Here is a 12,225-nt window from a genome sequence, read left to right as displayed (position 1 = left end):
CAAGATGCTTCCTCACTCCATCAAGATGCTTCCTCACTCATCATGCATCCATCATGCAGCTTCCTCTCTTCTTCAAAGTACTTCCTCTCTTCATCAAAGTACTTCCTCTCTTGCTCAAGATGCAGCTTCCTCTCTTCAACAAGGTGCTTCCTCTCTTCATCATACAGCTTCCTCTCTTCAACAAAGTGCTTCCTCTCTTCATCAAGGTGCTTCCTCTCTTCATCAAGATGCTTCCTCTCTTCTTCAAAGTACTTCCTCTCTTCAACAAAGTACTTCCTCTCTTCATCAAGATGCTTCCTCTCTTCATCAAGATGCTTCCTCTCTTCATCAAGATGCTCTCCTCTTTCATCAAGATGCTTCCTCACTCATCATGCATCCATCATGCGCTTCCTCTCTTCTTCAAAGTACTTCCTCTCTTCAACAAAGTACTTCCTCTCTTCATCAAGTGCTTCCTCTCTTCATCAAGGTGCTTCCTCTCTTCATCAAGATGCTTCCTCTCTTCAACAAAGTGCTTCCTCTCTTCATCAAGATGCTTCCTCTCAACAAAGTACTTCCTCTCTTCATCAAGATGCTTCCTCTCTTCAACACAAGTACTTCCTCTCTTCATTAAGATGCTTCCTCTCTTACAACAAAGTGCTTCCTCTCTTCAACAAAGTACTTCCTCTCTTCAACAAAGTGCTTCCTCTCTTCATCAAGGTGCTTCCTCTTCTTCAAGATGCTTCCTCTCTTCAACAAAGTGCTTCCTCTCTTCATCAAGACTTCCTCTCTTCAACAAGTACTTCCTCTCTTCATCAAGATGCTTCCTCTCTTCAAGATGCTTCCTCTCTTCAACAAAGTACTTCCTCTCTCATCAAGAGTGCTTCCTCTCTTCAACAAAAGTCTTCCTCTCTTCATTAAGATGCTTCCTCTCTTCACAAAGTGCTTCCTCTCTTCATCAAGATGCTTCCTCTCTTCAACAAAGTGCTTCCTCTCTTCATCAAGTGCTTCCTCTCTTCATCAAGATGCTTCCTCTCTTCTTCAAAGTACTTCCTCTCTTCACAAAGTACTTCCTCTCTTCATCAAGTGCTTCCTCTCTTCATCAAGATGCTTCCTCTCTTCATCAAGATGCTTCCTCTCTTCACATCCATCATGCTTCCTCTTCTTCAAAGTACTTCCTCTCTTCATCAAAGTACTTCCTCTCTTCATCAAGATGCTTCCTCTCTTCAACAAAGTGCTTCCTCTCTTCATCATGCTTCCTCTCTTCAACAAAGTGCTTCCTCTCTTCATCAAGTGCTTCCTCTCTTCTTTCAAAGTGCTTCCTCTCTCTTCAAAGTACTTCCTCTCTTCATCAAGGTGCTTCCTCTCTTCATCAAGTGCTTCCTCTCTTCATCAAAGTGCTTCCTCTCTTCATCAAGTGCTTCCTCTCTTCATCAAGATGCTTCCTCTCTTCAACAAAGTACTTCCTCTCTTCATCAAGTGCTTCCTCTCTTCACAAAGTACTTCCTCTCTTCATCAAGATGCTTCCTCTCTTCAACAAGTGCTTCCTCTCTTCAACAAATGCTTCCTCTCTTCATCAAGTGCTTCCTCTCTTCATCAAAGTGCTTCCTCTCTTCATCAAGATGCTTCCTCTCTTCAACAAAGTACTTCCTCTCTTCATCAAGATGCTTCCTCTCTTCATCAAAGTACTTCCTCTCTTCTTCAAGATGCAGCTTCCTCTCTTCACAAGTGCTTCCTCTCTTCATCAAAGCTTCCTCTCTTCAACAAAGTGCTTCCTCTCTTCATCAAGGTGCTTCCTCTCTTCATCAAGATGCTTCCTCTCTTCTTCAAAGTACTTCCTCTCTTCAACAAAGTACTTCCTCTCTTCATCAAGTGCTTCCTCTCTTCATCAAGTGCTTCCCTCTTCATCAAGATGCTTCCTCACCATCATGCATCCATCATGCAGCTTCCTCTCTTCATCAAAGTACTTCCTCTCTTCAAGATGCACTTCCTCTCTTCACAAGTGCTTCCTCTCTTCATCAAGTGCTTCCTCTCTTCACAAAGTGCTTCCTCTCTTCATCAAGGTGCTTCCTCTCTTCATCAAGATGCTTCCTCTCTTCAACAAATGCTTCCTCTCTTCATCAATGCTTCCTCTCTTCATCAAGATGCTTCCTCTCTTCAAGTACTTCCTCTCTTCAACAAAGTACTTCCTCTCTTCATCAAGGTGCTTCCTCTCTTCATCAAGTGCTTCCTCTCTTCATCAAGATGCTTCCTCTCTCATGCATCATCATGCAGCTTCCTCTCTTCATCAAGATGCTTCCTCTCTTCAACAAAGACTTCCTCTCTTGATCAAGGTGCTTCCTCTCTTCTTCAAACTTCCTCTCTTCATCAAGGTGCTTCCTCTCTTGATCAAGATGCTTCCTCTCTTCAACAAATGCTTCCTCTTCTTCAAAGTACTTCCTCTCTTCATCAAGTGCTTCCTCTCTTCATCAAAGTGCTTCCTCTCTTCATCAAGATGCTTCCTCTCTTCAACAAAGTACTTCCTCTCTTCATCAAGTGCTTCCTCTCTTCAACAAGTACTTCCTCTCTTATCAAGTGCTTCCTCTCTTCATCAAGTGCTTCCTCTCTTCATCAAGGTGCTTCCTCTCTTCATCAAGTGCTTCCTCTCTTCATCAAGATGCTTCCTCTCCATCATGCATCCATCATGCAGCTTCCTCTCTTCATCAAAGTGCTTCCTCTCTTCATCAAGGTGCTTCCTCTCTTGATCAAGTGCTTCCTCTCTTCATCAAGTGCTTCCTCTCTTCAAAGTACTTCCTCTCTTCAACAAAGTACTTCCTCTCTTCATCAAGGTGCTTCCTCTCTTCACAAATGCTTCCTCTCCATCAAGATGCTTCCTCTCTTCAACAAAGTACTTCCTCTCTTCATCAAGTGCTTCCTCTCTTCATCAAAGTACTTCCTCTCTTCAAAGATGCTTCCTCTCTTCACAAGTGCTTCCTCTCTTCATCAACAGCTTCCTCTCTTCAACAAAGTGCTTCCTCTCTTCATCAAGGTGCTTCCTCTCTTCATCAAGATGCTTCCTCTCTTCTTCAAAGTACTTCCTCTCTTCAACAAAGTACTTCCTCTCTTCATCAAGTGCTTCCTCTCTTCATCAAAGTGCTTCCTCTCTTCATCAAGATGCTTCCTCACTCCATCCTCCATCAATGCAGCTTCCTCTCTTCATCAAAGTGCTTCCTCTCTTCTCAAGATGCTTCCTCTCTTCAACAAGTGCTTCCTCTCTTCATCAAGATGCTTCCTCTCTTCAACAAAGTGCTTCCTCTCTTCATCAAGTGCTTCCTCTCTTCATCAAGATGCTTCCTCTCTTCAACAAAGCTTCCTCTCTTCATCAAGTGCTTCCTCTCTTCATCAAGATGCTTCCTCTCTTCATCAAAGTACTTCCTCTCTTCAACAAGTACTTCCTCTCTTCATCAAGTGCTTCCTCTCTTCATCAAGTGCTTCCTCTCTTCATCAAGATGCTTCCTCTCATCATGCATCCATCTGCAGCTTCCTCTCTTCATCAAGATGCTTCCTCTCTTCAACAAAGTACTTCCTCTCTTGATCAAGGTGCTTCCTCTCTTCTTCAAGTACTTCCTCTCTTCATCAAGGTGCTTCCTCTTTCATCAAGATGCTTCCTCTTTCACAAAGTGCTTCCTCTCTTCTTCAAAGTACTTCCTCTCTTCATCAAGTGCTTCCTCTCTTCATCAAGTGCTTCCTCTCTTCATCAAGATGCTTCCTCTCTTCAACAAAGCTTCCTCTCTTCATCAAGTGCTTCCTCTCTTCAACAAAGTACTTCCTCTCTTATCAAGGTGCTTCCTCTCTTCATCAAGGTGCTTCCTCTCTTCATCAAGTGCTTCCTCTCTTCATCAAGTGCTTCCTCTCTTCATCAAATGCTTCCTCTCTTGCATCAATGCTTCCTCTCTTCATCAAAGTGCTTCCTCTCTTCATCAAGTGCTTCCTCTCTTCATCAAGATGCTTCCTCTCTTCATCAAGTGCTTCCTCTCTTCATCAAATGCTTCCTCTCTTCAACAAAGTACTTCCTCTCTTCATCAAGGTGCTTCCTCTCTTCATCAAGTGCTTCCTCTCTTCATCAAGATGCTTCCTCCTCCATCATGCATCCATCATGCAGCTTCCTCTCTTCATCAAGTGCTTCCTCTCTTTCACAATGCTTCCTCTCTTCATCAAAGTGCTTCCTCTCTTCATCAAGGTGCTTCCTCTCTTCAATATGCTTCCTCTCTTCTTCAAAGTGCTTCCTCTCTTCAACAAAGTACTTCCTCTCTTGATCAAGGTGCTTCCTCTCTTCTTCAAAGTACTTCCTCTCTTCATCAAGGTGCTTCCTCTCTTCATCAAGATGCTTCCTCTCTTCAACAAAGCTTCCTCTCTTCTCAAGTGCTTCCTCTCTTCTTCAAAGTACTTCCTCTCTTCATCAAGTGCTTCCTCTCTTCAACAAAGTGCTTCCTCTCTTCATCAAGATGCTTCCTCTCTTCAACAAAGTGCTTCCTCTCTTCATCAAGATGCTTCCTCTCTTCAACAAAGTACTTCCTCTCTTATCAAGGTGCTTCCTCTCTTCATCAAGTGCTTCCTCTCTTCATCAAGTGCTTCCTCTCTTCATCAAGTGCTTCCTCTCTTCATCAAGATGCTTCCTCTCCATCATGCATCCATCATGCAGCTTCCTCTCTTCATCAAAGTGCTTCCTCTCTTCATCAAGTGCTTCCTCTCTTGATCAAGATGCTTCCTCTCTTCATCAAGGTGCTTCCTCTCTTCATCAAGAGTGCTTCCTCTCTTCATCAAGGTGCTTCCTCTCTTCATCAAGTGCTTCCTCTCTTCATCAAGGTGCTTCCTCTCTTCATCAAGTGCTTCCTCTCTTCATCAAGATGCTTCCTCACTCCATCATGCATCCATCATGCAGCTTCCTCTCTTCATCAATGCTTCCTCTCTTCAACAAATACTTCCTCTCTTGATCAAGGTGCTTCCTCTCTTCTTCAAAGTACTTCCTCTCTTCATCAAGGTGCTTCCTCTCTTCATCAAAGTGCTTCCTCTCTTCATCAAGATGCTTCCTCTCTTCTTCAAAGTACTTCCTCTCTTCATCAAGATGCTTCCTCTCTTCAACAAAGTACTTCCTCTCTTCATCAAGATGCTTCCTCTCTTCAACAAAGTACTTCCTCTCTTCATCAAGTGCTTCCTCTCTTCATCAAATGCTTCCTCTCTTCTTCAAAGTACTTCCTCTCTTCATCAAGATGCTTCCTCTCTTCATCAAGATGCTTCCTCTCTTCATCAAGGTGCTTCCTCTCTTCATCAAGGTGCTTCCTCACTCCATCATGCATCCATCATGCAGCTTCCTCTCTTCATCAAGGTGCTTCCTCTCTTCGTCAAAGTACTTCCTCTCTTGCTCAAGATGCAGCTTCCTCTCTTCATCATGCAGCTTCCTCTCTTCAACAAAGTACTTCCTCTCTTGCTCAAGATGCAGCTTCCTCTCTTCAACAAAGTACTTCCTCTCTTCATCAAGATGCTTCCTCTCTTCAACAAAGTACTTCCTCTCTTCATTAAGATGCTTCCTCTCTTCTTCAAAGTACTTCCTCTCTTCATCAAGATGCTTCCTCTCTTCAACAAAGTACTTCCTCTCTTCATTAAGATGCTTCCTCTCTTCAACAAAGTGCTTCCTCTCTTCATCAAGGTGCTTCCTCTCTTCTTCAAAGTACTTCCTCTCTTGATCAAGATGCTTCCTCTCTTCAACAAAGTGCTTCCTCTCTTCATCAAGGTGCTTCCTCTCTTCATCAAGATGCTTCCTCTCTTCTTCAAAGTACTTCCTCTCTTCAACAAAGTACTTCCTCTCTTCATCAAGGTGCTTCCTCTCTTCATCAAGATGCTTCCTCTCTTCAACAAAGTGCTTCCTCTCTTCATCAAGATGCTTCCTCTCTTCAACAAAGTACTTCCTCTCTTCATCAAGATGCTTCCTCTCTTCAACAAAGTACTTCCTCTCTTCATTAAGATGCTTCCTCTCTTCAACAAAGTGCTTCCTCTCTTCATCAAGATGCTTCCTCTCTTCAACAAAGTGCTTCCTCTCTTCATCAAGATGCTTCCTCTCTTCTTCAAAGTACTTCCTCTCTTCAACAAAGTACTTCCTCTCTTCATCAAGGTGCTTCCTCTCTTCATCAAGATGCTTCCTCACTCCATCAAGATGCTTCCTCACTCCATCATGCATCCATCATGCAGCTTCCTCTCTTCTTCAAAGTACTTCCTCTCTTCATCAAAGTACTTCCTCTCTTGCTCAAGATGCAGCTTCCTCTCTTCAACAAAGTGCTTCCTCTCTTCATCAAGATGCTTCCTCTCTTGATCAAGATGCTTCCTCTCTTCATCAAGATGCTTCCTCTCTTCATCAAGGTGCTTCCTCTCTTCATCAAGATGCTTCCTCTCTTCAACAAAGTGCTTCCTCTCTTCATCAAGATGCTTCCTCTCTTGATCAAGATGCTTCCTCTCTTCATCAAGGTGCTTCCTCTCTTCATCAAGATGCTTCCTCTCTTCATCAAGATGCTTCCTCTCTTCATCAAAGTACTTCCTCTCTTCATCAAGATGCTTCCTCTCTTCATCAAGGTGCTTCCTCTCTTCATCAAGGTGCTTCCTCTCTTCATCAAGGTGCTTCCTCTCTTCATCAAGATGCTTCCTCACTCCATCATGCATCCATCATGCAGCTTCCTCTCTTCATCAAGTTGCTTCCTCTCTTCAACAAAATGCTTCCTCTCTTGATCAAGGTGCTTCCTCTCTTCTTCAAAGTGCTTCCTCTCTTCTTCAAAGTGCTTCCTCTCTTCTTCAAAGTACTTCCTCTCTTCATCAAGGTGCTTCCTCTCTTGATCAAGTGCTTCCTCTCTTCATCAAGGTGCTTCCTCTCTTCATCAAGGTGCTTCCTCTCTCAAACAAAGTACTTCCCCTCTTCATCAAGTGCTTCCTCTCTTCATCAAGATGCTTCCTCACTCCATCATGCATCCATCATGCAGCTTCCTCTCTTCATCAAGTTGCTTCCTCTCTTCAACAAAATACTTCCTCTCTTGATCAAGTGCTTCCTCTCTTCTTCAAGTACTTCCTCTCTTCTATCAAGGTGCTTCCTCTCTTCATCAAAGTGCTTCCTCTCTTCATCAAGATGCTTCCTCTCTTCAACAAAAGTGCTTCCTCTCTTCATCAAGATGCTTCCTCTCTTCAACAAAAAGTACTTCCTCTCTTCATCAAGATGCTTCCTCTCTTCAACAAAGTACTTCCTCTCTTCATCAAGGTGCTTCCTCTCTTCATCAAGATGCTTCCTTTCTTCTTCAAAGTACTTCCTCTTCATCAAGATGCTTCCTCTCTTCATCAGATGCTTCCTCTCTTCATCAAGGTGCTTCCTCTCTTCATCAAGGTGCTTCCTCACTCCATCATGCATCACATGCACTTCCTCTCTTCATCAAAGGTGCTTCCTCTCTTCGTCAAAGTACTTCCTCTCTTGCTCAAGATGCAGCTTCCTCTCTTCATCATGCAGCTTCCTCTCTTGCAACAAAGTACTTCCTCTCTTGCTCAGATGCAGCTTCCTCTCTTCAAACAAAGTACTTCCTCTCTTCACAAGTATGCTTCCTCTCTTCAACAAAGTACTTCCTCTCTTCATTAAGATGCTTCCTCTCTTCTTAAAGTACTTCCTCTCTTCATTCAAGATGCTTCCTCTCTTCAACAAAGTACTTCCTCTCTTCATTAAGATGCTTCCTCTCTTCAACAAAGTGCTTCCTCTCTTCATCAAGGTGCTTCCTCTCTTCTTCAAAGTACTTCCTCTCTTGATCAAGATGCTTCCTCTCTTCAACAAAGTGTCCTCTCTTCTTCAAAGTGCTTCCTCTCTTCTTCAAAGTACTTCCTCTCTTCATCAAGGTGCTTCCTCTCTTCAGCAAAGTGCTTCCTCTCTTCATCAAGGTGCTTCCTCTCTTCATCAAGGTGCTTCCTCTCTTCATCAAGATGCTTCCTCTCTTCAACAAAGTGCTTCCTCTCTTCATCAAGATGCTTCCTCTCTTCAACAAAGTACTTCCTCTCTTCATCAAGATGCTTCCTCTCTTCAACAAAGTACTTCCTCTCTTCATCAAGGTGCTTCCTCTCTTCAACAAAGTGCTTCCTCTCTTCTTCAAAGTACTTCCTCTCTTCATCAAGGTGCTTCCTCTCTTCATCGAAGTGCTTCCTCTCTTCATGAAGATGCTTCCTCTCTTCATCAAGATGCTTCCTCACTCCATCATGCATCAATCATGCAGCTTCCTCTCTTCATCAAGTTGCTTCCTCTCTTCAACAAATACTTCCTCTCTTGATCAAGTGCTTCCTCTCTTCTTCAAAAGTACTTTCCTCTCTTCATCAAGGTGCTTCCTCTCTTGATCAAGATGCTTCCTCTCTTCAACAAAGTGCTTTCCTCTCTTCTTCAAAGTGCTTCCTCTCTTCTTCAAATACTTCCTCTCTTCAACAAAGTACTTCCTCTCTTCATCAAGGTGCTTCCTCTCTTCATCAAGATGTTCCTCTCTTCTTCAAAGTAGATATATGCAAAGCATTGATGAAGAGAGGAAGCACTGATAGTTGATATGGTATATAGGAGTGAGGAAGCACATAGAGAGCACTTGATGAGAGAGGAAGCACCTTGATGAAGAGAGGAAGCACCTTGATGAAGAGAGAAGCAACTTGATAAGAGAGAAGCACCTTGTGAAGAGAGGAATCTTTGAAGGGAGAGAGGGAAGAAACTCTTGAGAAGAGAGGAAGCACTTTGTTTGAAGAGAGGAAGCATCTTAATGAAGAGAGGAAGTACTTTGTTGAAGAGAGGAAGCATCTTTGATGAACAGAGGAAGTCTTTGTGAAGAGAGGAAGCATCTTGATAAGAGAGAAGACTTTGATTGAAGAGAGGAGCACCTTGATGAAGAGAGGAAGCTCATTGATGCAATGAGTGATGAGCACCTATGAAGAGAGGAAGCTACTTGATGAGAGAGGAAGCTGCATGATGGATGCATGATGGAGTGAGGAAGCATCTTGATGAAGAGAGGAAGCACCTTAGATAAGAGAGGAAGCATCTTATGAAGAGAGGAAGTACATTGTGAAGAGAGAAGTACTTTGAAGAAGAGAGGAAGCATTTGATGAAGAGAGGAAGGCACTTGATAAAGAGAGGAATGACTTTGTGAAGAGAGGAAGCTTTATGAAGAGAGGGAAGCACTTGTTGAAGCAAGAGGAAGCATGCATCTTGACAAGAGAGGAAGTACTTTGATGAAGAGAGGAAGTACTTTGAGAAGAGAGGAAGCTTGATGAGGTGGATTGCATGAATGAGTGAGAAGCATCTTGATGGAGTGAGGAAGCATCTTGATGAGAGAGGAAGCACTTGATGAAGAGAGGAAGTACTTGTTGAAGAGAAGAAGTACTTTGAAGAAGAAGAGGAGAAGCATCTCTTGAATGAAGAGAGGAAGCACCCTTGATGAAGAGAGAGAAGCACTTTGTTGAGAGAGGAAAGCATCTTGATGAAGATGAGAGAAGCACATGTGTGAAGAAGAGGAAGCATCTTATGAAGAGAGAAGTACTTGTTGAAGAGAGAAGCATCTTGATGAAGAGAGGAAGTATTTGTTGAAGAGAGGAAGCACCTTGAATGAAGAGGAGGAAAGCATCTTGATGAAGAGAGAGAAGTAACACTTTGTTGAAAGAGGAAGCATCTTGAAGTGGAAAGAGAGGAAGCAGCATTTGTTGAAGAGAGGAAGCATCTTGATGAAGAGAGGAAGCATCTTGATGAAGAGAGGGAAGCACCTGATGAAGAGAGGAATACTTATTGTTGAAAGAGGAAGTACTTTGAAGAGAGAGGAAAGCATCTTGATGAAGAGAGGTAAGCACCTTGAGAGAAGGAAGCACTTTGTTGAAGAGAGGAAGCATTATGATGAATGAAGAGGAAGCACCTTGTTGAAGAGAGGAAGCTGCATCTTGAGCAAGAGAGAGGATTTGATGAAGAGAGGAAGTACTATTGAAGAAGACGAGGAAGCTGCATGATGGATGCATGATGGAGTAGAAGCATCTTGATGAGTGAGGAAGCACTTGATGAAGAGAGGAAGCACCTTGATGAAGAGAGGAGTACTTGTGTTGAAGAGAGGAAGTACTTTGAATGAAGAGAGGAAGCGTCTTTGATGAAGAGAAGGAAGCACCTTGATGAAGAGAGGAAGGCACTTTGTTGAAGAGAGGAAGCATCTGATGAAGAGTGAAGAGAGGAAGCAAGCTTTGTTGAAGAGAGGAAGCATCTATGAAGAGAGAGTAACTTTGATGAGAGAGGAAGCATCTTGATGAAGAGAGGAAGAGCTTTGTTGAAGAGAGGAAAGCATCTTGATGAGAGAGGAGCACTTTGATTTGAAGAGAGGAAGTACTTTGAAGAAGAGAGAAGCATCTTGATGAAGAGAGGAAGCACTTTGATGAAGAGAGGAAGCACTTGATGAGAGAGGAAGTACTATTGAAGAGAGAGGAAGCATTTGAAAAGAGAGGAAGCACTTGTTGAAGAAGGAAGCATCTTGATCAAGAGAGGAAGTACTTGAAGAAGAAGAGGAAGCACTTTGATGAAGAGAGGACAGACTTTGTGAAGAGAGGAGAGTAGGAGAAGGAAGACTCTGTTGAGAGAAGGAAGCATCTGATGAAGAGAGGAAGTACTTTGAGAAAGAGAGGAAGCATCTTAATGAAGAGAGGAAGTACTTTGTTGAAGAGAGGAAGCATCTTTGATGAAGAGAGGAAGACATTTGTATGAAGAGAGGAAGCCATCCTGAGAAGAGAGGAAGACTTTTGTTGAAGAGGAGGAAGCTGATGATGAAGAGAGGAAAGCTGATCTTGAAGAGAGAGAGTACGTTTGAGAAAGAGAGGAAGCACTTGATGAAGAGAGGAAGCTGATGATGGATGCATGATGGAGTGAGGAAGCACTTGATGAAGAGGAAGCACTTGTGAAGAGAGGAAGCATCTTGAAAGTACTTGAAGAGAGGAAGCATCTTGATGAAGAGAGGAAGTACTTTGAAGAAGAGAGGAAGCATCTTGAATAGAAAGAGAGGAAGACTTTGTTGACGAGATAGGAAGAGCACTGATGAAGAGAGGAAGCACTTTGATGAAGAGAGGAAGCACTTTGTTGAAAGAGAGGAAGTACTTAGAGAAAGAGAGGAAGCATTGTGAAGAAGAGAGGAAGCACTTTGTTGAAGAGAGGAAGCATCTTGATAAGAGAGGTAAGCAATTGATGAAGAGAGGAAGTACTTTGGAAGAGAGGAAGTATGAAGAAGGAGGAAGCATCTTTGAAGAAGAGAGGAAGCACTTTGTTGAAGAGAGGAAGCATCTTGAGATCAGAGAGAGAAGCACTTGATGAAGAGAGGAAGTACTTTAAAGTTGAAGAAGAGAGGAAGCACTTGATGAAAGAGAGGAAGTACTGTTGAAGAAGAGAGGAAGCTACCTTGACAAGAGAGGAAAGTATTTTGTGAAAGAGAAGGAAGACTTGATAGAGTAGGAAAGCTGCATGATGGATGCATGATGAGTGAGGAAGCATCTTGATGAAGAGAGGAAGCACCTTGATGAAGAGAGGAAGCACCTTGATGAAGAGAGAAGTACTTGTTTGAAGAGAGGAAGTACTTTGAAGAAAGAGGAGCATCTTGATAAGAGAGGAAGCACCTTGATGAAGAGAGGAAAGCACTTTGTTGAAGAGAGGAAGCATCTTGATGAAGAGAGGAAGCACTTTGTTGAAGAGAGGAAGTCTTGAAGAAGAGAGAGAGCACTGATGAGAGAGAAGTACTTTGTTGAAGAGAGGAAAGCACTTGATAAAGAGAGGAAGTAATTTGTTGAAGAAGGAAGCACTTGATGAAGAGAGGAAGCCCATGTCTGCATGATGGAGTGAGGAAGCACCTTGATGAAGAGAGGAAGCACTGATGAATGAGAGGAAGATGTTGAAGACTGAGGAAGACTCTTGAGAAGAGAGGAAGCACCTTGAATGAAGAGAGGAAGCATCTTTGTTGAAGAGAGTGAAGCATCTTGATCAAGAGAGGAAGCACCTTGTGAAGAGAGGAAGCACTTGATGAAGAGAGGAAGCACCTTGATGAAGAGAGGAAGCATCTTGATGAGAGAGGAAGCACTTTGTGAAGAGAGGAAGTAGTTGAAGAAGGAAGCACTTTGAAGAAGAGAGGAAGTACTTTGAAGAAGAGAGAGAAGATATAAGAGAGGAGCTTTGACAGAAGAGAGGAAGCATCTTGATGAAGAGAGGAAAAC

General features: G+C 42.9%; 4 protein-coding genes and 1 pseudogene across 5 annotated transcripts; 4 read left to right on the top strand and 1 right to left on the bottom strand.

Moving 5' to 3' along the window:
- Positions 1 to 5,038: 5,038 nt before the first annotated feature.
- TVAGG3_0723170 (SLEI family protein family) lies at positions 5,039 to 5,699 on the top strand (the record flags this gene model as incomplete). Its single annotated transcript, XM_051244224.1, has 1 exon — positions 5,039 to 5,699. A coding segment is annotated over one exon (661 nt), but the record flags the coding sequence as incomplete, so codon positions are not given.
- Positions 5,700 to 5,704: 5 nt separating this feature from the next.
- TVAGG3_0723160 (SLEI family protein family) lies at positions 5,705 to 6,322 on the top strand (the record flags this gene model as incomplete). Its single annotated transcript, XM_051244223.1, has 1 exon — positions 5,705 to 6,322. The coding sequence occupies one exon, from the start codon at positions 5,705 to 5,707 to the stop codon at positions 6,320 to 6,322; it is 618 nt and encodes a 205-aa protein (XP_051090810.1).
- Positions 6,323 to 6,327: 5 nt separating this feature from the next.
- TVAGG3_0723150 (SLEI family protein family) lies at positions 6,328 to 6,732 on the top strand (the record flags this gene model as incomplete). The annotated part of the gene is made up of 1 exon (XM_051244222.1): positions 6,328 to 6,732. One exon carries the CDS (start codon positions 6,328 to 6,330, stop codon positions 6,730 to 6,732), a length of 405 nt encoding a protein of 134 aa, XP_051090809.1.
- Positions 6,733 to 7,639: 907 nt separating this feature from the next.
- TVAGG3_0723140 lies at positions 7,640 to 8,296 on the top strand (annotated as a pseudogene). Its single transcript has one exon. A coding segment is annotated over exon 1 (657 nt).
- Positions 8,297 to 9,042: 746 nt separating this feature from the next.
- TVAGG3_0723130 (SLEI family protein family) lies at positions 9,043 to 10,191 on the bottom strand (the record flags this gene model as incomplete). Its single annotated transcript, XM_051244221.1, has 1 exon — positions 9,043 to 10,191. The coding sequence occupies one exon, from the start codon at positions 10,189 to 10,191 to the stop codon at positions 9,043 to 9,045; it is 1,149 nt and encodes a 382-aa protein (XP_051090808.1).
- Between the last annotated feature and the right edge of the window lie 2,034 nt (positions 10,192 to 12,225).

This window comes from Trichomonas vaginalis, chromosome III (assembly GCF_026262505.1).
Source record: "Trichomonas vaginalis G3 chromosome III, whole genome shotgun sequence".
Classification (NCBI taxonomy): Eukaryota; Parabasalia; order Trichomonadida; family Trichomonadidae; genus Trichomonas; species Trichomonas vaginalis.
This window is presented reverse-complemented; position numbering and strand designations above follow the sequence as displayed.